Raw genomic sequence first — 27,853 nt, forward strand, 5'->3', positions numbered from 1 at the left:
TCCTGGCATAGTGAGAGTGTTTCTCCAAAGGAACCATGGCTGTTTTACATTATTCTGTATCCAGAAAGTTGTTGCCCTTCTCTGCTGGGAAAATGCTCACCCCATCCATCAAAATTATTGTTGAATGTATTTATATGTTTCTCCGGTTGATGCCTGGAATGTATTTTTGCCTTTGCAGGAAGCTCCTGTGTTACCCAACGGTTCTTATGATGGCAACCTACTGGTGAAGTCCTCAGGAAAACTGACCCTGCTTCAAAAAATGCTGAAGAAACTCAAAGACGAAGGACACAGAGTTCTCATTTTCTCTCAGGTAATAGCTGAATAAATATTGTGTCTGGGCTGGCAGCCATAGATTTCATTGATTGGTGGCCATGAAACACTGAAAATCCAGTCATCTATATTTCAGCCTCTCCAATGCCAGTGCTAGTTGTAGGTGGTAAATCAACCGCTATTCCAAATATTTTATCAAAGATCTTTTTTTGTTTAATTTTAACATTTCCAGACAGTTTGATTTCACCTACACAAACTTGTAACACCAACTTTTTTTTTACAGATGACAAAGATGTTGGATCTACTTGAGGATTTTTTGGAGTTCGAGGGTTATAAATATGAGCGTATTGATGGAGGAATTACTGGAGGCCTGAGACAGGAGGCTATAGACCGCTTCAACGGTGAGTTTGTTAATCCATAATCTGTCTGGGTGAGTTTGTGACCCTGCATGTTTTCTTCTACCTGCCTTTCACTTGCTCTCTCACTCACACACGCATCAACTCTATGCTTTGGTTTTTGTCACAGCACCGGGGGCTCAGCAGTTCTGCTTCTTGCTTTCAACACGAGCTGGAGGTCTTGGCATCAATCTTGCAAGTGCAGACACTGTCATCATCTACGACTCTGACTGGAACCCTCACAATGACATTCAAGTACTGATTCCTCAAAGAATATGCTATACTTGCGTACTTTTGGTGCAATGTGTGATTTAATTAGCTTTAAACCACCAGCACAGTTTGATGCTATATCTTTAATGTTGGCTGTTTACTGGTATGTCTTTCCTGTCGCTCTCCTCTCCCTCCATCTCTCCATTCTCCCAGGCTTTTAGCAGAGCCCACCGTATAGGCCAAAACAAGAAGGTGATGATCTATCGTTTTGTCACGCGAGGCTCAGTGGAGGAGCGGATCACTCAGGTGGCAAAGAGGAAGATGATGCTGACACATCTGGTGGTGCGGCCCGGCCTGGGCTCCAAAACTGGCTCCATGTCCAAACAGGAACTGGACGACATCCTCAAGTTTGGCACAGAAGAGCTTTTCAAAGATGAAATGGAGGCAGCCCGAACCATGGGTATGTCTTTGCTCCAAATTTCTTTCTAAATCTGCTCTGTTGGCACCCTTTGATATTCTTGGTTTGTTTTATGATATCCACACTCGATCCAGAAAAGTTTCAAATAAGTTCCAAACTTCTACTTTAACTTCATTGTCCTATGTCATTATTTAACATTAGTGTTTGATGGTAACAAGCAAATGAGACCTCGGTTGAGCCACTCACAGGCTTTGTTATTTCTTTCCATTTCCATTTACCCTGTTTCATTCAATTGCACAAAGCATACTTCCTCTTGCTCTGTTTGTGCTGCAGTTGGTGGAAGTAACGGTATCCTCTTCTTTAATTTCCACAAAAGTCAATGAATCACAAAGTAAAACTCAGTGTGGAGCTAATCTCAGAAAAGACATTGCATGCTTGAATACAAGAGACAAAAACCCAAAATGCCAACGAATCCATATAATTCTGGGTTGCTTTAGTCACGCAAAAGTTCTCTTTTTAGGTTCAGTTCCTTCTCTCTGTAGATCAAAGCTGTAGACATGGGCAAACAGACTTTAATCTGCTCAAAAAGGGTTCATATCAGTCATTAACTTTGAGCTCCTCATCGACAGGTGACAACAAAGATGGTGAGGAGGGCAACGTGATTCACTATGATGATGATGCCATCTCGAAGCTGCTTGACCGCAGCCAGGACGCCACTGAAGACACAGAGATTCAGAACATGAACGAGTACCTGAGCTCCTTCAAGGTGGCTCAGTATGTGGTGAAGGAAGAGGATGGAGAGGTGAGAAAATACCCACATTCCTCACTCAGCTATCATGAAGAGTGGGGTCACATAAGTGAAAGAGACCACCAACATGTTGTAGATCAGAATGCAGATGTCAGTTTCATACGGTTATTTGATTCTGATTTATTTTATCTTCAAAGAGCAACATCTAACAACAAGATTTAAAATCTTACTTTCTAGATACACTTTGGTGGTTTCGCCTGCTAGTGGTGCTGTAAAGCCATGTTTTGATGAGGAGGTCCTTGTATTGTCTTTGGTGGATGTTTTACGAGCAAACGCACGAGGACACATGTGCACCATAAGCACAGGGATGACGTGACACACACTCTCGCTGACTTTAGACTTTAGAGGACTGTGACATTGTAAACTATAACAGTGCACCATTAAAAGAAGAAACACTTGGTAAATGTTTAAAAAAGTTAATGATGCAGAAAATGCTTTCAACATGTTTATAAGGCCTTAAAGAATACACATAATTTATACATAAATTTCGTAAATTGTTAAGTGCTATGGTATTTGGTACATAGCAATGTTTGCCTTTGCCTTTGAAGTTACAATGGTTCACTCAACGTCTCTCTCTATATTAACTCTAAACATAATTAGCATTTTCTGATGTGTGTGTGTGTATGTCTGTGTGTGTGTTTTATCATGTTCAGGAGGAGGTGGAGCGGGAGATCATCAAGCAGGAGGAGAACGTGGATCCAGACTACTGGGAGAAACTCCTCCGCCACCACTACGAACAGCAGCAGGAGGACCTGGCTCGCAACCTTGGCAAAGGCAAACGCATCCGGAAGCAGGTCAACTACAACGATACGACCCAGGAGGATCAAGGTAGGCTCCGTCAACAGACACACAGTGGTTGTCTCTCAGGACTCAGAGGCCTGGGTTTGTTGCTTTGCCTCATGCCTTCACCGGGACTCATTTCTGAAGTGTTAATCTTTAAGATTATTGTGCAAAATGTTTTCTTGGCAGCATTTTGGAAGCAACAGTCATGTTATTTTATCACCGTTCTTAATTTAACATGTTGGTACCAGGATTTGGCATTCTTGCCCATATATGAGCAGAAATACACAAAATCACACGGGACGCAGAATGTAGAAGACACCAGCTTTTTGGCTTGTTAGCCACTGGCTGGCTGGAGGACAGGTGGCAGGCGAGCCAAAAGCATATTTCTAAGAAAGAAGAGACATAATCTCCTAAATAAACAACTCAGTGGGCTCCTCTTTGGGGTTTATTATATGGATCTGTTTTTCGTCTCCATCAAATGATATTCCCGCAGTTTAACAGCTACAAAGTGTATTAACGCCTCCAGCGGTCAGTACTAAATTGTGTACTAATTGTGTTTTGAATTGGCATTCAGGGAGCTGTTGTCCATCATGAAAACACACATGATCACACCAATCAAGAGATTAAAGATGAACACATTTTTTCTCTGAGGGGAACATGAAAATTACAGTATTATATTATATTTTGAGTAGTTTCTCCCTGATAAAAGTATGCTCATGGATTTTAAAGTTTGTAGACTATTTAAGTTTTGAAGAATCTGTAGCCAATCTGCTGCTGTGTCTAAGAAACAGTGTCTAAATATGAAATGAATGGGCCAGAATGTTTTCCTGCAGTTATCTGAGTGACATTATGAGAAATTGCAGATACATGACATATGCTTCTGTATTTGATTATGATAACATTGTACAGACCAGTGTAGCTTCCTCTCTGCTGGCTCTAGTGCACGTCAACAACTCTCATTGTAAACTAATCACTGTGATCGACTTTAATATCCAGCTAATTTAATAACAGGGCAGTGCTGCTCAAGCCACTGCCTGAGCTGTTGTATCTTCACTTGCTTGGCTTCATTAGCGAATTAACAAGGTGACATTATCTTAACACTGGATAATTTTGGTGTATCAGTTCAGTTGGAGCAAGAACAGAAATTAATCACCATGTTTATTAAATCCTCTTAAGGCTTTAAGTCTCAACAAGAGCTGTTGACCTCCATTAAATCCACCACAGGGTGTGTTATACTGGCCGAAAGCTCTCTTGTGTCTCATGCATTTATACAGTCTTCTCACTGGGTTTTGAAGCACTTTTTTTAATGGTCCAACACATCTATTGCAGTTCTATATCCTGTAGTTGTACTCTCTCAGAGTGGCTTCAAGGTCCTGATTGCCACAGTTCAACAGCAGCAGATGATGAGAGAGTAAAGATTTCAAAGCCCATCACAGCTTAGAGTACACTCTAAGTTTAAAGTGATTGTCTGGCAGAGTAGTACACTCTCACCTCACTTCCCGAGGACAGAAGTGGTAAATTATGTGCATGCCCAGCTGTAGTGGTCTGTAGTAATCTGCAGTGCCATGGCGCCCTCAGGTGGCCACCAACAGAAGCGAATGCAATGTACTGTTTCTCTTTGATGTGTGGCTCAGAATGGCAGGATGATCTTTCAGACAATCAGTCGGAGTACTCGGTGGGGTCCGAGGACGAGGACGAAGACTTCGAGGAGAGGCCTGAAGGTGAGTGGTGAAAAAAACATCAGCACCCTGTCGTCTTATTTATTAAGGCGATATATCACTTATCACCTATGGTAAAACGCTGGGAAAAAGATCATTCTAACAGTGGATTTGGTTTTATTTTTATGTAGGTGGGCGGAGACAGTCTCGTCGCCAGTTGAAGAGTGAGAAAGACAAACCTCTGCCTCCCTTACTGGCACGTGTTGGGGGCAGTATTGAGGTGCGTACATGTTGTAGGTCCTTCACAGAATATTATGTATCTTGAAATAGACTTATATACTGTGTTTACATCAACTAATACATCACAGTTTTGGAAGCATGGTATGATCCTACCATGCTTGTGCAATAATCCTTGTGCATAACAGGAGGAAATATTGGAATAAGGGCCCATCACTGGGCACCACAACATGCTCAGAGTGTATCTGTAAGCCCCGTATATCTCAAAGCATCATGCTCTCCAGTGGATCCTGTGCTCTGGCTCACTACTCAGCAAGGACAGAATTAGGATCAATAAATGGTTGCATTGTTCTTACAATATAAAACAGACAGCAAGCAGCATAATGTACTGTACTGTATTACACTGTGTAGTTCAATAACAGCCTGTTACTTGTATTTATGAGTATAATTTCCTGTTTTGGCTTTATATCCTACAGCTTCTCTTTCAGATATGTTTATACCATTTTCTGTCTAAATGCTTTTTCTTGTCTTGACCAGGTCCTGGGGTTCAACGCTCGCCAGAGGAAAGCCTTTCTCAACGCCATCATGCGCTGGGGCATGCCTCCCCAGGATGCTTTCAACTCTCACTGGCTGGTTAGGGACCTGAGGGGGAAGAGTGAGCGTGAATTCAGGTAATACCCTGAAATTTTCTTATACTTAAAGTGTGATACTCCAAGTAGTTTTTCTTTGATTTAACCATAATTCTCTTTTCATGCAGTACATGTTTGTCAAGGGCTGCCAGCCATTAAGCAAAGAGGCAGTTCTGGGCTATTTTATCAGCTTCTCACATTTAATTGGTTAGCCCAGAGCAAAGCTCCAGAACACACAACTTTGCAAAGGTTGGCCTTGGCAGTTTCAGGGTTACCTCACTTTGTAATGCACCAGAGCCAAACATTACACAAATAAATATTCAGAATTTAAGTAGCCCAGAGCAGTGTTTGTTATTTCTAAAGTAAAGCACCTACACTCAATTACTGCTACTACTACTGCTACAGCTATGGCTCCTGTGGTTATTGTATTACAAATAAAACTACTTGTACTACCACAAGTGCTACTACCACTACTGTCACTATTAGTACAACTGCTATCACTGCTACTATTAGTGTTATTGTTCTTCTATTATTTCTTAAACTGCTATCACTGTTGCCATAGTGAGGATTTTTAAAAAACTGCCAAGGTCATAAGTGTCTAAACTGCTCTGTATTCTCCACATTTCATTTGTTCTGTCAGGTGTAACATCCTATTCTGTAGGTTTTATCTCCCAACATGAAGGTCTAAATGCTCTCTCAAAGCCTTCTCCACACTAGTAGAGAAATATTAAATCCCATTTAGATTCAATATTTTGTTGGGTCAAAAATTTCCCTGGCTATTGCTTACTTACTACCACCATCTCCTTCACTAGTGTGACACACTTGCTAATAATATCATGCAACCACTTTTGCTACTATTACAGCTATTAATACTATTTGTACAATCGTTACTATTAGTCTTCATTCTAATACTACTACTGCTATTATTACACTACAAGTTCCTCTCCTACTGCTGCTGCCTTTACTGCTTTTCTCCGCAGTTGTTTACAACAGTTTAAAATGTGTCGTTAGTGCTGGTAACCTCAGAGGAATCCCTCTTGTCAGGTGTACTGCAAAGTATTTTTTTGTACATCAGGGCCTATGTGTCTCTGTTCATGAGACATCTATGTGAGCCGGGGGCAGATGGAGCAGAGACCTTCGCTGATGGAGTCCCCCGTGAGGGACTGTCTCGTCAGCATGTTCTCACCAGGATCGGGGTCATGTCCCTTGTCAGGAAAAAGGTACTGGTTCCTCAACCGAAGGCATTTTCAACACAGAATACCAAGTTCTCTGCTGTAGCACAGTGAGATTACAGAAAGTAGGTCAAACTGTTCGGGAACAGGCAAATGCAGACAAGAGCACATTTAGGGTACAAACTTTCCCCAGTTTTAGACATAATATAAACTACAAATTTAGATGTTTTGTTAGCTTTGTTTGCGTTTTGAAAAAAAAAAAAGACTAACGTGACTTCTGGATTCTTAGGGAATCTGGGTTACTTAGTAATGTGTAAAGCGGTTGCTAGGAAACATCTGCAGTGCAGATAATCAAAGTAAATCGGTTATTTAAACAGGGAATCACTTTAGGATCGAAAGATGTAGCATAATTTCTGTTGGAGCTGTCGGAGACTAAACAATATATTAAAAATATATCATTAAAAATGTAGGTAGGACTTTGTTTTCTTAACATATGAGTTAGTAATAGTGTTCATTTGGTCATTTACTTGAACACTATTGGAATAATGTTTTATAATTTAAGGTATATTATCCATTTCTGTGAAATATGATTAAAAATCTTCCCAATTTACATCATTATCAAACACCATTTTGAATAAATGTCAGGCCAGACTTATTTACCATATTCAGTATTACCTTACTCTTCAGTCTGAATGTGTTAAACATTAGCAACCGAACATTACTTTGCCATGTGGATCAGTTAGCTAAGGACTAGTTTGTGTGGTGTACAAATGTGCATAGTAAACACTTACTTTACTATCTATTGCATTTTGAACTTTTTGTATTGTTTATATTTGTTAATTTTTGCACATGTGATAAATAAGTTTAATAAGTTTTAAGGCTGTCGACTGACTAAACAATTAACTGATTGATTGTTTCAGCTTCGTTAAATTTACATTAAAAGAAGAGTATATTCAGAGTACAGACAAATGAAAATTAAACTGGTGAATCAGCATGCAACATTCATAAAGTTCTGCCTAATCCCTTATTTAAGGGAAGTAGGATTTTCATTTTATCACAGTTGAACCAATCTCTCTGTAGGTGCAAGAGTTTGAGCATGTAAATGGGAAGCTGAGTTCTCCAGATCTGATTCCCATTGGAATGGAGCTGAAGAAGCTGACTGAGAGTGTGTCGTCTGATCCCAACACCCCTGTGCCAGCCAGCCCTGTCGCTACACAGCCTGGCACCCCCATCCCACCAGGTTAGAACCAAGTGTCTGATCATGTTTTACTTTTCTTTGACTCTCAAGTTCATGCTCAGGAAAATAAAAGTTTGGAGTAAAAAGAAAGTTTTGAAAGAGTTGTTGTTTTCTGGACTTCAGAGAAAGCTGAGTCTCTCTTGGGCACCGCTGAGGACAAGGAGACCACAGACCAAGATAGCAAAAAACTGTCAGAGCAGGAAGTGAGTCCTTGTTTTTGTCCACTACCCATCACTTTTCATTCCGTTATCCTTTATTGCCTCGTCCATCCCCTCATGGTTCATTACACTTTAACCATAACTCATCTAATCACCCTCAGAAGATGCTACTCTCAAACTTCGACACCTTTTAACTTCTCTCTTTGCCCTCTACCAACTTTCCTCTTTCTCCTCCTGCTGCCCTGTCTGTTTTTTCCTCTCGGCAGACTTCCAGTGCAGAGCTAGCATCTGTACCTGAGAAGGCAGCTGACAGTGAGGAGAGCAAGGCCAGCTCAGAGGAGAAAACAGGAGATGAGAGGGACAGAACTGAGTCACCCTCCACAAAGACAGAGCCATCTGCCAACCCAAAAGAGTCCACTTTGAAACAGACAGAGCTGTCATCCAGTCAAACCTCACCTAAAAGTGCGTGGTGCATGATCCGTGTGCCGCAAATCTATATTTTTCTGTGAGGTTTTACTTTGTTTGATTTAATCTTTTTTCCCCTCTGTTATCCTCAGTGGAGCCCTGCAAAGAAACAGAGAAGTCCTCAGACAAAGGAGATACTGATTCGCCTCTGGCAAAAACTGAAGACAAGGAAAATAAGCCAGGTACGTATGATACAGATCCTTGAGTAAAACAGGTAGAAATGGTAAAGCAGGCTTCAGTGATAGGCCATTATATAGATGTCTCTTTTAAGAAGCTGTTCTGTCATTTATGTAGCTGTTGCAGATGATGTGAAGAGTGAAGATGCATTAGAGGGTCGATTAAATGGAGACAAAGACACTTTGGATGAGATGGATGAGAGCAGGAAGGAGGACAAAAATGGATTCAAAACCAAGTTCATGTTTAATATTGCTGATGGAGGTTTTACAGGTAAGAATGGCTTTGTTTTGATCAGAAATGAACCAGACACCAACCAAAGACGAGTTATTTAAGTTATATTGTATGTTATTATCTAAAGTAAGTGATCTGTTCTCAAGTTTCTGAACATAATTCCCTTATAGGAAGGAAGTGAAGTTTCATAATTTTCAACACAGTAAGTGTCTGATTATTCTGTCTGATAGCTGGCTTTGAATCTAGTGTATTGTGTTTGCCAGCAGGACGTTTGTCATTGGTCTAAAAAAGACAAACACAGCACAAACAGTGTTGAAATGTGTTTTTAAATGGCTCTGACTCATTTCCATAATATTGTTCTGTAATGTTGGGTAGCTCAGTTTTAATTGGTGAAGTCTTTTTCTTAACTCAAACATCACAAGCCAGGTGTGATGTTGTCTGGAGATAAATGAGTAGGCAGTGGATAAAGAAAGAACTGGCAGGACACTGTGGCAGCACTTGAGCTAATTTTACTGGGAAATGGCTGTATTTTCTCACAGCTGGAAGCCCTTCACTTAAATGAAACAATTTTGATTTCATGAGTTTCACAAACTCACTTCCTTAGCTTATTGTCAGTGTAAAAAAGTGACACTAACAGCATACCCCTGTCAGTCTTTGTTTAATACCTCCTAAACCTGTGCTCTTTTACTGTCTTACTACATGTCATTTATTTCAGGTGCCATAATGAAGTAGCTTTGTTTTGTCATCAATCTTAATTCTGCTCTTCATATGCAGGAAACATCTTGAATATCACTTTGTGTCTCTGTAAAAACTGTCTGTCTTTATATCACTGCCATCAGAGCTGCACACCCTCTGGCAAACTGAAGAGCGAGCGGCGCTGTCTTCGGGAAAGATGCATGACATCTGGCACCGTCGCCATGACTACTGGCTGTTGGCTGGCATCGTAACGTATCCTTTCCCAGATGTGGGAGTGAGGGGCTCAGCATCTGGCAAAGTAATGTAATTACTTATGACCGGGGGGAGCTGCAGTTGAAGGGCTGATATTTACAAAATGTGGGGAGCAATATAAAACTATGATTTCCACCAAGCTCTCTTGCTGTTTTTATTTGAAGAATTTTATGAGGTTCTGTGCCACCATTTGTTTTTTCTTGACCGGGAATCAATCTCAGACATGGCTATGCTCGCTGGCAGGACATTCAGAATGACCCACGTTACGCTATTCTGAATGAGCCCTTTAAAACTGAGATGCATAAGGGCAACTACCTAGAAATGAAGAACAAGTTCCTGGCTCGCCGCTTTAAGGCAATCCTTCACACTTTATAATTAAAATAAACCACTGAAGACTGAAAAATTCAAGGATTAAAGGATTTGTTATATCTGAATGCAAACTGAAACAAAATGTATTTCTCTCTGCCTGTCACATCTATGTTTCATACTCTGTTTTTCTTCCCCTATTTCTCTCTGTAGTTGTTGGAGCAGGCTCTGGTTATTGAGGAGCAACTGAGGCGGGCGGCTTACCTGAATATGACCCAGGACCCCAGTCACCCAGCCATGGCTCTCAACACTCGTTTCGCTGAGGTGGAATGTCTGGCCGAGTCCCACCAGCACCTGTCCAAAGAGTCTCTGGCTGGGAACAAGCCTGCCAACGCTGTGCTGCACAAAGGTCTCAAAAATAGCAATGGATATAAGTGTCAGAATTTCTACCTCAGCCACCAAGGGCTGGAGGAAAATAATCCTGAATCCTGCAAATGACTTTTACAGGGCAAAAGTACAGATATAAATTTTTCACAACAACGACAACCCCACTGGTTGTGCTGTGTGTAAAATCAGGTTGTGCATGAAACATTCATCAAAGAGGCAAGGGCAAATTTTGATTTAAAATCCCCTAAAAACCTTCCTAGAATTATCAATATTTAACTATTAATGTATTCAGAAATACTTTGTCTTTTGGTGTCGTTTTTAAACTCTCTTCCACTTGAATACAATAGATGTTTAACTAGTGAAAAATCAACATAGTATCTTGCTTTAGCTTCACTGAAAAATATATCTTAAATAAGTCATTTTGGGGGACTAACCTTTTTCTAATGCAAAGAAGTATTTTATAAAATGATGTTTGTTTGTTTTTTATCCTAAGGCAATTGACCTAATTCTTGCTTGTCCCAACATGCAGACTCTCTGTAGTAAATTATGTCAAACAGGTGATTTCAGTTGGAAACAAGTTTATCCGCCCATCCAGAAAATGAGTGGGGTACAAAAGGAAGTGCATACAGATGTTTCCACCCATCTATATGTGTGCAGCTTCTAACAGGCAGTCGGCAGAGATCCTGTTTGACACAGTGGTGTCATTTAATGTTAATTCGTCTCACTGTCAAAACACACTCACTGATAGTAATAGGATGAAAGTTTGGGTAGAGGCCAAGACCAAAGACTGTATCAAACTGAGGTGTTAAAATGTTGTAGTTTCAAAATGTTGCTGCCTGTGGCTCTTATGACACTGGTTAATTTAATTTCAGGCCTCGGATCACACAATTAATTCGCTTTTTTAAAAATATTTGACGTCTTGCATTTATCTTTTTCTCACCACTTGATGCTACACATGCAAGCATGAAACGACTGTTAACATAAATAAAACCACTCTCTCTTCTTGTGGTCTTACAGTGCTGAACCAGCTGGAGGAACTTCTGAGTGACATGAAAGCAGATGTTACACGACTGCCCAACATGCTGTCCAGGATCCCGCCGGTGTCGGCCCGTCTACAGATGTCTGAGAGGAGCATCCTGAGCCGCCTCACCAGCCGAGGCAGCGAACCTCCACCGCAGCAGGTGAGCTATGAGACACGGTGGCCAAGAAGGTCAGAAAACTCTACAACAAGTAATTATTCTGTGGTATCACATGCAAGTCATTCCTCTGTTTCATTCCCTCAATAATAAGTGTAAGGTTATCTGAACTTTTCTGTTGTAAAATACAATTTTAGCACTATAAGGTGAAGGTTGTTTAGCACTGTTGTCTTGCTAAGAATGACTGAACTCTTTCCTTAATGGTTTGGGCTTGGCTGGTGCAAGATGCAGATGAGGCTCATAAGAGTGAGGAAACACGGCTCATGAAAATGTCTGACAGAACATAGTAAAATATAAAAGCTGAGGCCTAAAAACGTTGAAGTTTTGTAGTCACGACTCAGCAGCCGCATTATTCTTTCAAAAACCTGTGGAGACTTGTTATCCCCCATGGAAGAAGGTTTCCCCCCAGTGTAATGCAAAAAACAGTAGTTGTTTACTTTCACCACTGAGCTCCACGTTTCAGTCCCGAAGGATTTAACAAAGACTGTATTGTCTCATTACTTTCATCTCTCCTGCACCTGTTCTCCAGAATTGAATGTGTGTGTTTTATTCGCTGTTATCCAAGAGTTCATTTCAGCCCAGCGGTGCTATTGGTCATGTGCTCTGACTGTGCTTTTTTGGTTGCTATGCCAACTCTTGTCGTAACCAGGGAAACTGTTGGCAATCTGACCTGCTTTCCTTTGTTTTTTTAATGTACTTGAGTTCCTCCTGTGGGAAGAAAACTTCTCTGAAAGAGCCACACAGACCAGCTGTAGAAGCATCATTTCCTGCTGTCACTGTAACAGGATCAGCCTTGTGTTATTATCCTATATATAAAAGTTCTAGCATGCAACAGGATAACTGATCTTCATGTATGTTCCTCAGCCTTTTAGCCAGGGTGGGTTTGGCTGCTCCCAGATGTACAGCAGCAGCTTTGGTGGAGGATTCAGAGGACCAGGTGGACAGCCCATGGTCAACTACAGTCAGATGCCTCTGGGACCCTATGTCAGTGGTAAGGATAGACATTTACAGTAGATAATAGGTGACATAAAGCAAGCAGGGGAGGGAGGTTGGAGGTCGTTCCTGCCACTTAAATTCTGATAATTATTAACTGTAATTTTGTTTGGTTTCAGTTACGGTGGATGAGACCTAAAGTCTAAAAATGTTTCATCTCTTCGACACACAAGACGTCAGATATTTTTCATGTCATTAAGATCTTTCCACTAATTGAACATGATTACATGACATGTACTCTGTTAAGGTTTTTCGATGCTTGCTAAATTGAATTGATGTGAAGTGCAATAATATAAAAGGACTGTTCTGTTTTATTTCAACTTGCATCTTAGTTTCATGCAGACATCCATCACAGCTTACAGGCTGACACGCTGATTCAGCTGTGACCTATTGTACTTACCTCAGCTGTGCACGCAATGAGGGATTATTATAGGCATTCTGGGTGTGCTCACTTTCAGTTTTGAAGTTTTGAAGCAACATTATGTAACTATTTTACTGTAAAATAACAACATCAGAATCATTTTGTTGGTACACTGACTTGTAATGGGGGAATGGAGTCATTCCCACTCTGCATCACAATGCCTGTTTTTCCTTTATGTAACTTTGGTGAGCAGGTGTGATTTCCCACTAACTGAGTGATAGTGACTTAAGAAAGCTCAAACACAGATACTTATTTTGTCACAATGAACAATTCAACACTCAATCTCTTTCCTCTGTAGTGTCCTCTAATGGCCCCCCACCCCCTACAAGCCATCTGGACAAGAAGTCACTCGACTCTTTGAGAGATGTGGCTACGCCTGACCTCAAGTCAGGCAAACCTAGTGATGTCATCTGTATCGAGGACTAGACAAGCTCTGTAACACTGACCTGAGGTCAGAAACTCCCAGGGATGGAACCTGTATGGACGACAGCTGCCCATCTCTTCCACCACATCGTCCTCTTTCTCCTGCTCCTTCCTGACTTAAAATCTACAAAATCAAGCTCTCTGCTGTCTACGGATAAGGCGATTAACTTTTTGATTAATGCAGAAGTATCTATCTTAACAATTGCACTTTTATCTTTTGAGGATCATATAGAAGTATTTCAGTAGAGGAGAGGATTAGGAGGGGAGAAAGGAGCAGCTTTCCTGACAGAGGATTTTTTTTTCAGCCCTTAACTACAAGGCGAAACTCAAGCAAGTTGGCAGTACTGGGCTTCTGATACTCTTGATTGGGGCTCATTCTAATCTTGGAATGTGTGTTTTATTCGTGCCAGCCTCGACTGTTTCATCCTGCGTGCACCCTGCTGCTTTTATCCATCTACCCACTCATTGTACACTGTGACTGTGCCCCACTGGAGTTTTTTCTCTGTGAAGAGGAGTCAAGGATGTCTTCAGTCATAGTTTGATAGGAGATTGTTTTTTTTTTTCCTTTCTGAGGGCCAATATTGTTACTTTAAATGAATATGTGTTCTTGTCATTCATGTAGTAACCAGTGGATAAAGTATTGATTTGACAGCATCAAAAAAACTATTATCATGTATGCAGTAGCTGGACACAGTCTATCTGAATCCTCTAAAGACTGCCACCCACTGGTAATTTGGAGAAAGTAATTTCTGCCAAACCTGCAGATACACTGCAGAGCCTCTGAGGGTTGGCCTCTTGTACTGTATATACTCAGAGACTGCTGTTTATTTTACCTCACATAGGTCTAATCATTGTGAAATATGTATACATACGTGGATGAAGCCTGGCTTGGTATCATATATGAAGATCGGGCAGAGCAGGAGAAACTGTGGAAGAGGCGAAAAATGATTTTTAATGCATTTCAGAGAAGACTGAGTATTTCTGTGTATGGTACAATATTTGTGATTCTTTCTATATTTGAATGTTAGTAGTGGCTATAGAGCTTAACCCTGGGGCCATGACCAGTGGGACTGCACTATAAACAGGAACTCATCTGGTCTACATCCACATACAGGGCTTTTAATGTTCAGGCCTAACTGAGAACAGAGTCCTGAGTGGAGAGTGGCTTTTTTTCCCTCTTACATCCCAGGGACTTTCCCAGTTCCCTTTCATTGTTAGAACTAAATAAGAACATAAATCCTTATGGATGGCGCAGTGTCACCTTAAGTCTTGTATTTGTCGCAGAATGAGCTTTTCTTTGCTTCTCTTTATGTTAAGGTAAAAAATAGATGTATTTGGTGCCATTAAAGAAGATGATCCAGTATGATTTGTTCTTTGATGCAGTGTATTTCCTCCACAGAGGTGAAGGCTGTAATTGGTATAGTGTCACAGTCTGAACTTACACTTGAAGGAATATTCTCTGTATATCAGCTTTTAAGGACCAATGTTGCACAACATTACTCTTAGATGATGTCTTCATGTCCAGCTTCCTCAGTTAGGTTTTGGTTCTTTCAAAAGTGTCTGTCGTCGCCTTTTGCTTTACCTGGTGTGAAGGCACTTTAGCATGGTATAGCTACATATCTATTCCATTCCATCTACTATTATTATTATGTGCTAAAGTGACTGTCCACTAAGTAAAACAATCTTTTATAAATTCAAGCTTACTATTTTTCCTTTTCTATGAAGGTATTGCTCGAATGTTTGGACTCAAAGTATAAATTCTTATTGACATATTTGTCTTTTTTTCCTTTTCCAAAGACCAGTGGCATTACTTGTTTGTATTATTATTATTATTATTATTATTATTGCCATTGCCACAGCACTTATTTGAAATTGTTGGGATGATGATTGTGATTGGACTAATCAAAACTGAAGAGGCAGTGTTGTACAGAGTTGGTGAGCATATTTTCTTACTCTCTTTTTGCCAATTCAAATGATTGTCCTGAGGTGCTCTCGTCTGACCCCCTTTTCACTCACTTAGATTGTGTGACTGCGAACCGCCTCGCCCATCAATTCTCAGACAACATGCTTTAACTTAGCACTAAAATTGAGTTACAAAACATTACCAGACTCATTTTGAAAGCACCATGAGATGAACCTTGAATCAGTTTTTGCGCTGTTTGTTAGTGTTAATCAGTGCTGTTCTGTTCACCGTGTTTCTGTTAATTTCATCAATAACTTGACCACGACATGTATTATTAGGTTGCTTGACAGATAGAAACCTCAGAAACATGTAAATACTTGAAAGATTTTTCAGAGATAAGTCCATCTCATATAGATTTATGTATCAAACTGAAAAAAAGATGAATGTCGGCTGGATGGTGTTGCCATAGAACTGCAGTGTGCACCACATGTGCTCATCAGTCAAAATCATGTCTTTTCCCTCTGGAGCGACGACTGTGAGATGACATCAAAAACATACTGCAATGAAATGCAATCAAACTGAAGTCAGTATGAATGTAACGTCTGTTAGAAAAAAAAGGCTTCAGTCTAATATTATAAATATGTTAACAATGTATGTACATGCTTATTAACATGGCTTCAAAAGCTACCAAAAGACCCTGATTAAAGGCACCTTTGTTGCAGTGAATGCACAGCATGTGAAGCGTTTGATATGACGGTTCACTTTGGGGAGGAGGTAGTCTATCTAGCATTTACAGACAATGAGCTCCAAGCAGTGTTATGGTTCTGATATTTGTGCTGTATAGCAATTGAATGAAAAAGTGAATTGTCATCTTTTTATTTGTATTCTGTGTATTTGTTCAATGTGTTTTAATAAATCTTCTGGACAACAGCAACACTGTATGGTTTTTCTTTCACTTGTTAGTCTGCCTGTGAAGTGAGCTGAGTCGAGGAGGACTTCAGATTTAAGTAAACCCTCGACTTTATTGACTTGACCTCACACATTGCCTTGTGTTCATAGTGCAGTGTCCTCTAATGCTGCACACCACAAGCTGCAAGAGCCTGCAGTCCTGTAAATGTGATTAGAGGCAGGAATAGAAACACTGGTGTCATTGGTAAGGTCAAGAATAGCAGACAGAGGCCAATCACAGAGCAGTCTGAAGACAAAACATTTATTTGACAGCCGTAGTTACTTTGCAGATTAAGATTTCACATACAGAACATGATCATTTTTATATAATATTTATGATAATACATTGTTACAGGTTAAACTATCCAACAGTATAGATAATAGTTCAAATATGTGTAGTCTTGACCAATTACAACGTGTATGTTTCTAACACACCAATTAATGCACCATGAAAATATATCACTGATGGGCCATACAGCATGATATGTATTTATGCATTTTAATACTTGTGTTCTGTAGTGAAGTAAAATTGCCATGAAGACATGTAGCAGTGTGTTTCTACATTATTTTACTGCTGTTTTTACAACAGGTGAAGCACCTAAATAAAGTTTGTGAATGCTATGAAGTTATAAATTTCAAGAATGTGGAACTCAAACCCCCACTATGTGATTTTGTTTGCTTTTGTTGTCATTCTGACATGACAAGACATGTAATGTAACTTCCTGATTTGATAAAGGTTAAACAGAAAAATAAAAACTCTTAAGTTAAAAATCCTGTACTTTCTACTCACTTTGCTAACACCAAATATTTTAATAAAATCTATCAACAGTCAATATTTATATTTTTGATTTATATTTTTCCATTTCTCTTTTCTATCTATTGATCCAGTTCATTTGCCTGCTAACTCAAATGTCTTCACTGTCTCAGAAATCAGTCTCCCCAGTCTTTTTTCAAATAATAATGATCTTAATCTAAGCCATTATTAATGAGAAAGTCATACAAATGACCCATGCACAGTATGTGAACACACACCTGCAGTCCCACACGGAAGTGCTGTGAGACAGCATTGGCCTTAATTCCTTTTGTCCAGCCCACTTGTTCTGAATATCTCCCCTGATTGGTGTAAATTCCACCCCCTTGGCTTTTTATTGGCTGCATGCTTAACTTTGTCATTCTGCCATTGGCCAGCTGCAGTTGAGAGCCCTCACCCTGCTTTGTGCTGCTGTCTGGACAGCAGCAGGGGTCTGGAGAGTGGGAGGAGGGAGAAAACCAAAAGGAAAGGACAGAATGAGACTAGAGGGGCTGAAGGGGGTAAAGGACCCATCTAGAAAATAGAGGGACAGAGGGAAGATAGAGGGAGGGACAGGAACAGAGAGGCGAGAGAGGCAGAGAGAGAAAAGGGGAGGGAGCAAAGAGGGTTACCTCATCTAGAGCTGCTAGTGCACACGGTGCAGGGGAGAAGTTGTGGGAAAGTAAACAGCACAGGAGAATTCCAATCTGTGTTCAGCCCCTTGCAGCCTTCACAGGAGACTATAAAGATGAGTGTGCTGGACCCGGCAGTGTGGTAAAAACTGAGAGTTTATGGGAGGCTACCAGGATTAAAGGGTCACCAGGGAGTGCCTGAAGCTTCTCGGAGGACACACTACTGAGGACAAGGAGGTGAGAGGCGTATATATTTGTTGTCCTCCAAACACTTTCCCTTCTTTCCTTCCTTCATTCTGTCTCTCCTCTCTCTCTCTCCCTCCTCCCTCTCAGCATGGTTAGCATGTTGCAAAGACAGCAGCTTTGTCCAAGGGGGCCATTGATGGAGTGGAGTTGTTGGGGGTGGGTGGGTGTGTGGGTGAGCTGGTTTTGTGCCTCTCTGGCTCTCAGTCCAACAGCTAAAGGGACAGCTGAAAGGACAAGGGAAGGTGGAGCAGGAGAGGAGAGGATGGGAACGGCAGATACCCGTGTGGCCCTTTGGTAGAGTACACACCATCATGGACGATTAAACCTGAGTCTGCCTCACAGAGCAAGCGGGGCTACCGAGCGTGAGGCCTTGTTATGATAGCAGCAGTTCCTGAGACAGACACCATGAAGGATGAGTGAGAGATTGCCGGCTCATCCCAGACCCACACCTCTGGCCGGCTGTTTTTCAGCAGCACTGCACGGCTCTTCCAAAGCCTCGGGCTATAAAAAGAGATTCCCTGGGCTGGGCCTGGTCTTAACCATTCCAGTTTGACGGTTACTTCCCGGAGTGCAATAGCTCCTCCCAGGATGGATTTCACGCTGCCTCTATACCCTGAGCAGAATAGAGAGGGGAGACCGGGAGGAGAGGGGTGATGGGGGAGCTAAGGGACCTCTGACCAAGTAATTTGCATTTTGAGCTAGAGCACTGTTTCTGCCTCACTTGCCGGATGTCCAAGAGCCTTTCTTTTAAGGGACTCCATGGACTCACTGTATAAGATTTTTTTCTCCTTAGTCACAGCCCAGCACTTCCAACAGACATTAACAATCCATGCATGCATGGCCTGAAGCTACCACAAAGACCTCACTATCAATGGCATCCCTCTCCCTTTTGCCACACATTCACCCATTAACACGCAATCATATGTACACATGCAAAGGCCTTGGTGCTCAAATAGACAATGAGACATTTGATAGTGGCGACACACCTGCCAAATGTTTACTGGTGTGCTGTATTACACATTCCTCTGGGAATGTCAGATAATTAACTAGTAGGAGGAATTCTGGGATGTTTGTGAGTCAAAGCTGATCTACAGTATTTTGCTGTTACACTTGCAGCATGTCGCCCAAACATGATTTGTCTTATTTCCCATGAGCTCATCTGACAACAAACTTCAAGGCCAAAAAGACTCAGCCACACTGGTTTGAATAACAATCACCTGACACCTACAGCCTGAGCACATGTTGCATTGTTGGAAGATTTAATTTGGCTATTATTAAAATCACTGTATGACACTTCCTGAAGAGCAAGGAAACACTTTCATTCAAGAGTATATTTTCATATGTGATATCTGATTTGACTGCCACATCAAAGGAGCAGGTATGCCTTTTGTGCACTAATAGTGAAAGTTTGCCTTGCCTTCTTGAAGCTGAGCTAACATCAAACAGATGCCATGACTAAGGCCAAAGGCACCAACTGACTGTGGGAAATTAATGAATTGTTTATAACTTACATTTGAGATCTACGTAAGTGTGGTTCAAATGATTATTTTGATGTGGTCCCAGCTGCAGATGCTGTAGTGATACTGGTGTGCTACAGCAAAGATAAGGCTGAAATTGGTAGAGGAAGTGGCTGACATCTACTCAGCACTAAAAGTAAACTTTCTGAAGCTTTGACTTGGATTGGAAAGTAGATTCAGCTCAGTTTGGATGCTTCATTATACAAACTCAAAACAAAATATCTGAACTTACAATGGTGAAATTTTACAGTTGCTGAGCTCTGAGCAAATGCTGAGCTTCCATGAAAGTAAAACACAAGTTTTTTATTTTGTTGTTTTCATTTCCACTCGTGTTAAGAAAGAATTAAGAGAAAGTGTATCTTCCTTGAATCACTAGAATACTGTACATTAAAGGAGAATTCCACTGATTTGTCCCATAAAGATGACCTCATGTGTCATGAGGATTACTTAGCTGAAAACAGTTGTATAAACTCTCTTGTGGCTATGGAGAATCTGTGTCAAGTCTGAGAAAATAACCATGATGACATTTTGGTTTGGACCTGGAAATGTGGAGTTTAAAAGTCATCAGCATTTACCAGGCAGGGAGTGTCCAACTATTGAGTTACATAGGGCAGGGGTTTTCACCGTGTCTGACACTAAGACCAAATCTAGACAACTACCACCTGCCTTCACCTCACGTCTCCCCTTTCACCTCTCTTTGCCTCATGGTTCTCCCTCTGCACCCTTCCTTCAGCTCTCTCACATCGTCCCTGGGGAGGTGTGCCTCCCAGTTTGAAAACCTCTGCTTTGAGAGAAGTATAGGAACCTTTGTCTTTGGAACTTGACACTGTTTGAGCTAAAAGTCAGGATATTTCTGCCTCTGTTGCTTTGTTTGTCTGTGTTTTGTGAGTCCCCAAACTTTTCGGTGGTGCAGTGCTACATTGCTGGTGTACCACTTTACTGTGTAGCATGTTCACAGGACAGAGATATTTACCTGAGGTGTAAGAGATGAGTTTGGTGGCTGCACTTTTCCAACATCTGAATAGTAAGGCGACTAACAAGACAAGACCCTGTAATTCAGCACACTTTTTGTTTCCTCACGGGCTATTAGCTGTCCCCTCTGCAGTGTTGCTCCAAGTATCACTAATGGTAGATTATAGGTTACTGTTATTAGCAATAATGTTACTTACTGAGCTACTCCTTGGTTTAGACTGGCTTAAGAAAAATATCAGGCTTCAACACCTATTTAAATATTGACTGACTTATTTGCATCCTTTCTACAGTATAACAAAAAACATATGCCACCTGTGTTTTCATGGCAATAAAAATAGCTTCTGTTTATTGGCACTAACTTATCCTGAAGCAGCAGACACTCTGTGTTCTGCCATATTTCTTTTCTGGTCAGCTAGCCCTGTTGTTAGTGCCGTTGCCTAGGCAATGGGCAGCACTTCTAAAGGAGCACTGAGAGGGATGATGGGCGTGGGATGGTGGTGTTGTGTTATTTGTTTGGCCGTTGAGTTCAAACATCAACAATCTCTGTTCAGAATTGCCTTCTCCTCCTTTAAGTAACTAATGTCTTTGATTTATTTCTTATGGCCATCAGGAGGGAGTGTAGCACTGAACTTATCCTCTTCTACATAAGTTTCCTCAGGCCTCCACCCAGTGATCCATTCTTAAATCACCTAATGTAATGATGTAGCAAGATGTCTGATAAACTAACTGTGACATACTGTAAAGATAATAGTGGTTTTGCACAATGGTATAGTTGAAAATAAAAATAAGTGGGAGATTGAAGGAGACTGAGTGTGACTGGAAAAATGTACCAGAAAAGTTATCGGCAGTGATCAATAACCCAGTCAAGTCTCTGCAGATACAGTATTATGGACACTGTGTTACAGGATTTAACATCAATAACATGTCCTATGCTGACAAACTGTCTGCCAGAATTATTCAGAATTGTCTTTTTGCCCTTCCAATCTGGACCTGGAAATATTCTTCTTGATAAACAAAAGCATTGTCTGGTCAACACATTCAGGACATTGCTTATCTTTGCTCAGTATTTGTACAATTCAGCACACACACACACACAGTCCAGTGCACTAGTATGCTGTGAGCACAAATGGCAGATGGGAGGTGGAGGTTACTCCCACTATGTCCTTCACCCAGCACATCACTGTTGTTCTGGACTGACATTACTGGAGCTACTCTCCACAGCAGAGGGCATATGAAGGCCAGGCTGGCTCCTGAATGAATAATATATCCCTGAATGTTTAAACAACTGCAAGAAACTATGAAGAAAGTAGGAATAAATATGCACAGATAACCCTCAAATCATGTTGTGTTTACAGTGTGATATTATATTCCACATGGCCTTTGGCACACAGGCTTCAGAAATTAATTTTAAGTTGAATTTAAAATATTCATAACAGTCATAATATATAATGCAATAGGCTTTGCTTCTACTATGTTCAAAAATCTTTGGATAGGGCCATGCTATGTTTACGCAAATCCATGAAATCCACAAATGCCTGTGAACAACCTCCCACTCAGATTGTTATGCCTTTTGACAGCCAAAGAAAGACATATTCCGTCTGTTCTCAAGGAGCTGTTAGCAGTTCCTAAATTGGCCGAGTCACATTCGTATCTCTTGATAGGAAGTCCTCAGGGAAGCTGGAGAAGGAACCAGTCGCCAGAGGCAGAATCGTCTCTGCCTGGCACTGTTTGTTGTTGTCAATGGTCCACTGCTCTCTCATTGTCTGCGGAGTGTTTCTGCGCCACTTACTGCTAAGGAAAACCCTAAAGTAGGCGCGCTCTCAGTGACTTTCTTTTAGATTTTCCAGTGCTGTTTATTCAGTCATCACCAGCTGCTGTTCTCTGCCATTGTCTATTGATATACCCGACTGCTGCTGACCAATGGCTGTGAGAGTTGTCTGCAGTTGGCCAAACATAGCTCTGTGTAAATCAGTGGCTAGAACTAAATATGCAGTCCAGCAGATTTGCAAAGTCCTGACAGAAAAAAATGGATACAGTTACTGGTTAGGAAACTCTTTTTTGAATTTTCTGTTTTTAAACCCTGTCATTTAATTTTCATTCTTTAAACCAGAATACATATCCTTTACTGCTTTGTGAAATAAAGTAAAGTACAACAGGGAGCTGAGATGGAATCAGGCAACATAAATCAGATGCCAAGTTTCTACAAGATCCAACTGAGTTATCAAAGATTGTACAATCTGAGTTTAAAAAAGAGGAAGGAGAAAATATGTATATATATATATATATATATATATATAAAACCACTAAATATGCAAATCCAAGAACTGCTATATTTAAAACAAGACACAATGCAGTGTTTGATGTTTTCACTTAGAATGTACACTGCAAAATGTGTGAACTGGTTTGCCACGGATCACCAATGAAAGTGTGCACGTGCCTCATTTTCCTCTGTACACACACGACATCCCTCCGCTCATTACCACATTTGGTACACAGTGGGAGAGTTTTCAGAGCTCTATGTAGGTCAGGGACAGGGTGTGTAGGAGTTGGTTTCATCTCCATTCTGTGATGTATCTTATTTTCCCCTCAAGAATAGCTTTCATACAGAACCACTCCCGGGGCTCTTTATTTTTCTAAGCTTGAGTCTGTTTGATGGCTTGTCCAAACGCCTTCCCTCAAAGACAGTTGTTGAGAATACCTGTCATTTTGATTCTGAGGAAAGTACTTTAAGTGGAAAAACTTCTGGGTTCCAGTTTTGTTATTAGTATTAACGCGCTGAAGTTTTATTCAAGGCACCAGCTGTCTTGCTGATTTGCAATAATGTGAAAATATCAATTACATCTTTAATATCTCACAGCGCTCTTATGTTTACCCAATCCCACTCACTCCAGTGAACAATCAGGGGTGATTGTTCAGTCAGCATGGCTTTTGTCTGTGGATGTTAAGTGGTAATAACCTTCAATTAAACCTTACAAGGAAGATTTTTTTAAACATTCATTCAAAGAGGATGCTGCTTTCCTATAACAAAATCCTTCATTCTTTCACACTGAGTTTGCATGAGCCATACCATAGACCGCACAGTGGTGGTCCAAATGACCTGTGAGCTAATCAGTGCTGCAGTGACGAATGTAGAGAACAATGCTTTCTGAGACCGAGCAGAAGGTTTTCCCTCCACAAAAGAGTCATTGTTAATTTGACCAATGAGTGGGCTGACTGGAGAAACTGTGTTTGTGGTGCAGAGGAGGTAACTGGGTCCAAGGCAGCAGCTTAATGTACTTGTAAACAGGCAGAGAATTACTTTACTGTTTTCTTTATGAAACTCAAATTTTTTTTATTTTCTACTATTTATTTATTTATTTATTTTATACTATAGTTCAGGATTCATAGCCATCAATGCTCCTGAACCACAGCGCTGCAAACAAACAACTTGCCCGACCTGAGCTGTCAGCAAACAGTCGTAAAAGATAATGAGAGCCATAACTGACATCATGATAGCCCCTTGTATCCAGGTTAAACAATATGTGCTGACAGTGGATTTTACAATCCACCAGCATTATGTTTCAGGGATGTTTTTCCCACACAACCGGCCTGTGCTTAGCTGCCTCCACTCCATGCTATCATTTTCCCAAAGGAGCCTGACAAACTGCCTTATCAATGTTTCCCGCCTCCTGCACTGGAAGGAGTTCAGTGCTAATCAAAATGCAAAGCAGATGCTGGATGCAGGAGGGGTACACTAACATGTACAGAGCCTGTACGTCATAGAAAATCCCTACTTTGTAGAAATAATGAAACAATTCCAGCAATTTAATACCTTGGGGGCATGTGTGTCATGGAACATTTCCATTTTATTTTGAAAATATGCTATCAACAAATCTAATTTTCCATGATTTGAGCTGACAATTTACATGCTCATTTGTTGATGAGATAACATGGGCCCAAAATCACTGTAAAACATGTCATGTATTTGCAATTAAAAAAAAAAAATTCTGCTGTTTTCCTTGATAAGACAAGAAAATAGCCTCTCATATAATTGAGGTCTGTAATGGTAGGGCACATGTTTTCATTAGTGGGTGTGTGGGTATCGTAATCAATTAATTTAAATTAATCTGCCACTAAGCCTCCTCAGACACTTTGATTTAACTAACAGTCTTTTTAACGGCCATATGTCATGTTTATAGTGCTGGGATTATACTCTGCTTCTTTCTCTGTGCACCTATGTAGGTTGAAATGTAGCCTAGATTTCCTCAGTTTTAAGTTAATTTATATCAGTCTAGTGTTTTGTTGGGAACACAGTGTAGGGTTAAGAGTTAATTTGAGGTCAGTGTTGTATAGTACAACATTGATTTTTATCTAAAAGATATTTTGCATTTGTTTTGTTAAGCAGCTCTGGTATGGTTATAAAGACCAGAGGACATTCCAATCTTCTGGTCCGTTTACCATTTTGCCTTTATTCAAATAATTCTTATTATATGAGGGGTGGAAGTTAAAACAACAGTCTTAATGTCACATTAGAATTCAAGCAGCACCTCCTGGGTTCATAATAAGTGCAGGAGAAAAGAGTGCTTACAACATTTTACTTCAAAAGGGATGCATAAAACATTATCTTACCTTCATTATTCAGTACCTGTAATATTGTATCGTTCTATCACTCAGGAGCCTAATCTTTTTTAAAAACAAAAACATTTTTGATTATGTGGCATCAATCTTTTTTCATTACATTTAACTCAAATGGGTGTACAAAACTATTCACACTTGAATTTTGTCACTTTTTCAGGAATCATGTCAACTGTGCTGTCTCAGCAACCACCAAAGGAGGATGAAGAGGAGGATGATGAGGAGCAAGGGGAAGAGTTTGTGTTTGAGGACAGCACGGATGAGGAGAAACTTCAGGAGGACAGTAAAGGGATCAGCTTGGACTGTGTCAGCTCTGTCCATATGTCGAAAAAGGTGGACACTGAGGCATCAGACAGTGTATCACAGACAGTCAAAGACAAAACACAACTTCCCAAAATTTCACCTCCTGCTGGACAGGAGGGGAATCCCACCAAGGATTTATCAATTTCTGCTGCAGGTAACACATTTTCAGGGATAATATTTTTTTAACGTGTGCTGATAGACAGTCAAGATGTGCTCAGATACTTTAAGTAAATATACCAATACAACATGATGTAGTCCAAAGCTTCCTCTAAGTATATAATTAACATCAAAATGTACTTTTGATGAGCAATTTACTCTAAATATGTAACCAACTACTCATCACTTACTGAAAAAGTACTGATTTCCACAAAACAGCAGAAGTAATTTCTTCTCATGTTTGCATTGGGGGGCTGTTATGTGAAAATTCCCATTTCATTAAGCAGAGCTGTTTGCAGGGCAAAGCTCTTTAATTTGGGGTACATAGCTTTTACTTATTTGTGCAGTTATTAATGATAAATGAATTGCACTAATACTGTTTAAGTATTTTAAAAATATTGGAGAGCTGATGTTTATTTATTCAAAGAAACCAAAGAATCTGGGGAGGACTTTATTATTAATAAGAGTTAAATAGGTTCAGTTAGTCTCCTCACCTCGACAATTTCCGTACAATCCCCTAACATCTCTCGTTAAATTTCGTTGCTCCGTTTAACGTTTACGCTAGCTCCGTTAAAGGTGCTTTAACAGCTTCAACACTGGCACACACTGGCACACTCACTCCTCTGTTCTGTATTAATCATCTGTAGAGACTAAAAATAAGAAAATAAGAGTTTGTGGCTCAACAAGTAGCCAGTTAACAGCTTGGAGGTAAGCTACTGACATTTAACTGTTTTAACTGTAGCCTCTTTTACACGAAACTGAGTTAGCAGTATGTCTGTTCACTGAAGTAGCCATGTACAAAATAATATCAACCTTTCCAACCATCTCCCGGTAAATGTTTAAAAATTACTAACTGTAAACTAATGAACTATGAATTATCCGTTTCAAAATTCTTACCCGTTACACGACATTACTGAAAAAATAGCTAGGTTAGTTTGCAGTAATCACATTACTGAAGAGCGTTACTGAACAGCAGTGGTATCAAGTACTGCTCATTATGTGTGGCCTTACTTAGTGTTACATTACTGTAAAATTTATATATTGGATTTTTTTTACTCATTTATTTTGTTGTTGTAGCTGAAGGAGATTTAACTATTTGTGAGTATTTTTTTTTGCTTGTGTAGTTGCACAATGAATCATATTAGCAATTAATCATATGTATCCTATAATATGTATGAATATATGTACCTATGTCAGTTATGTTTAAGCTGATAGCTTATAATGTGTCAAATGTGTATATGTAAAGTAAGTTAACTGTACTGTAAAGTAAATGTAACTAAGGTCAATAGATAACCTTTGAAACATAATGAAGCATAATTATAAAGATGCATAAAATGGAGGCCTAATTAGCACACTAAGTGATAACACCTGTGTGGGTGGACTTAGCTGCACAAGGGCTTTAAATAAGGGGCTTCACCTCTACCGGCTAGTAAATGTAGACAGGGTAAATAAATTACTCTGAAATGAAGTGAAGTAGGAGTATAAAGTAGCAAAAAATGTTAAAATTCTGAGGTACCAATAGAATAGAATACAACTTAAAAATTATTTTTTGCCCATCTGGCGAACTGATGAATACCAGATATTGGGAAATGAAAGTCCGCTTACATGGGCTTGTGGTTACGGTTGCTACGCTGTAACCAAAATCAACACTCTCCCTCCTCTCAACATGTACACTGCCATCAAACTGCCTAATTAACCATTTATTGGTGAGCTGGTTCTAAGATGTAAATTTGATGTCTCTTCTTGAGTTAATGTTATCTCTTCAGTTTCTCGTAGCTACGTGCTGTGTGAGTGACTTCAGCCAGTTGTATGTGGTTTTAATCTCCACTTAACAGGATTTAATTGTTGCCTCAGGCAGACAGGCATTAGAGAGCAGAGTTAACTTTCCCCTATGGATGAGGTTATGTAGATATTAGTATGATATATTTACTACCTGGCTAACACTGACAAACAGGTCCTGGTAATTACACACCCAAGTAAAGAGGGAGATTTAGGTCTTGGACAAGTTCTTTTGGACAAAGTGTAGTGAAGATTAGTGCTTAATTAAAAAGCTTTTTTACCAAGTCTATGTGTGGTAATCCGTTAAGTGGGCTGTGGAGATGCGTAGGGGAATTCTGGGCATTGATAATAGTGTGTAGTGGAGGTCTGTTATGTAATCGAGGGCTGAGAGCAGCTGAGATTCAGATCCCTCCCTCACCAGATGACATGAGTTTACATGATGGGATAGAAAGGACATCGATCGTAGCATTT

The 27,853-nt window shown here is 40.3% G+C and overlaps 2 protein-coding genes across 3 annotated transcripts in view; both read left to right on the top strand.

The window, feature by feature from the left end:
• chd5 (chromodomain helicase DNA binding protein 5) overlaps positions 1–16,359 on the top strand; it is a 38,136-nt gene extending 21,777 nt beyond the window's left edge. The window contains 21 exon segments of the mRNA XM_018679523.2: positions 179–310; positions 554–671; positions 796–920; positions 1,089–1,335; positions 1,923–2,095; positions 2,755–2,929; positions 4,519–4,605; positions 4,734–4,822; positions 5,317–5,450; positions 6,484–6,628; positions 7,661–7,820; positions 7,941–8,020; positions 8,242–8,437; positions 8,533–8,622; positions 8,735–8,887; positions 9,688–9,796; positions 10,018–10,150; positions 10,316–10,511; positions 11,507–11,670; positions 12,550–12,676; positions 13,398–16,359. Coding sequence (XP_018535039.1) covers positions 179–310; positions 554–671; positions 796–920; positions 1,089–1,335; positions 1,923–2,095; positions 2,755–2,929; positions 4,519–4,605; positions 4,734–4,822; positions 5,317–5,450; positions 6,484–6,628; positions 7,661–7,820; positions 7,941–8,020; positions 8,242–8,437; positions 8,533–8,622; positions 8,735–8,887; positions 9,688–9,796; positions 10,018–10,150; positions 10,316–10,511; positions 11,507–11,670; positions 12,550–12,676; positions 13,398–13,525 — 2,961 coding nt within the window. The 3' untranslated portion in view covers positions 13,526–16,359.
• A 1,266-nt stretch (positions 16,360–17,625) lies between these two features.
• The window catches only part of arhgef10la (Rho guanine nucleotide exchange factor (GEF) 10-like a), a 97,216-nt gene continuing 86,988 nt past the window's right edge, over positions 17,626–27,853 (top strand). The window contains exons 1-2 of one of the 2 annotated variants that reach the window (XM_018679504.2): positions 17,626–18,032; positions 25,305–25,601. In XM_018679504.2, the coding sequence (XP_018535020.1) occupies positions 25,310–25,601 (292 nt within the window). In that variant the 5' untranslated portion in view covers positions 17,626–18,032; positions 25,305–25,309. The remainder of the gene's footprint in view (positions 18,033–25,304; positions 25,602–27,853) is intronic. The other variant, XM_018679512.2, reaches the window with a different exon arrangement.

The sequence above is a fragment of the Lates calcarifer genome, linkage group LG12 (genome assembly GCF_001640805.2).
Source record: "Lates calcarifer isolate ASB-BC8 linkage group LG12, TLL_Latcal_v3, whole genome shotgun sequence".
Taxonomy (NCBI): domain Eukaryota; kingdom Metazoa; phylum Chordata; class Actinopteri; family Centropomidae; genus Lates; species Lates calcarifer.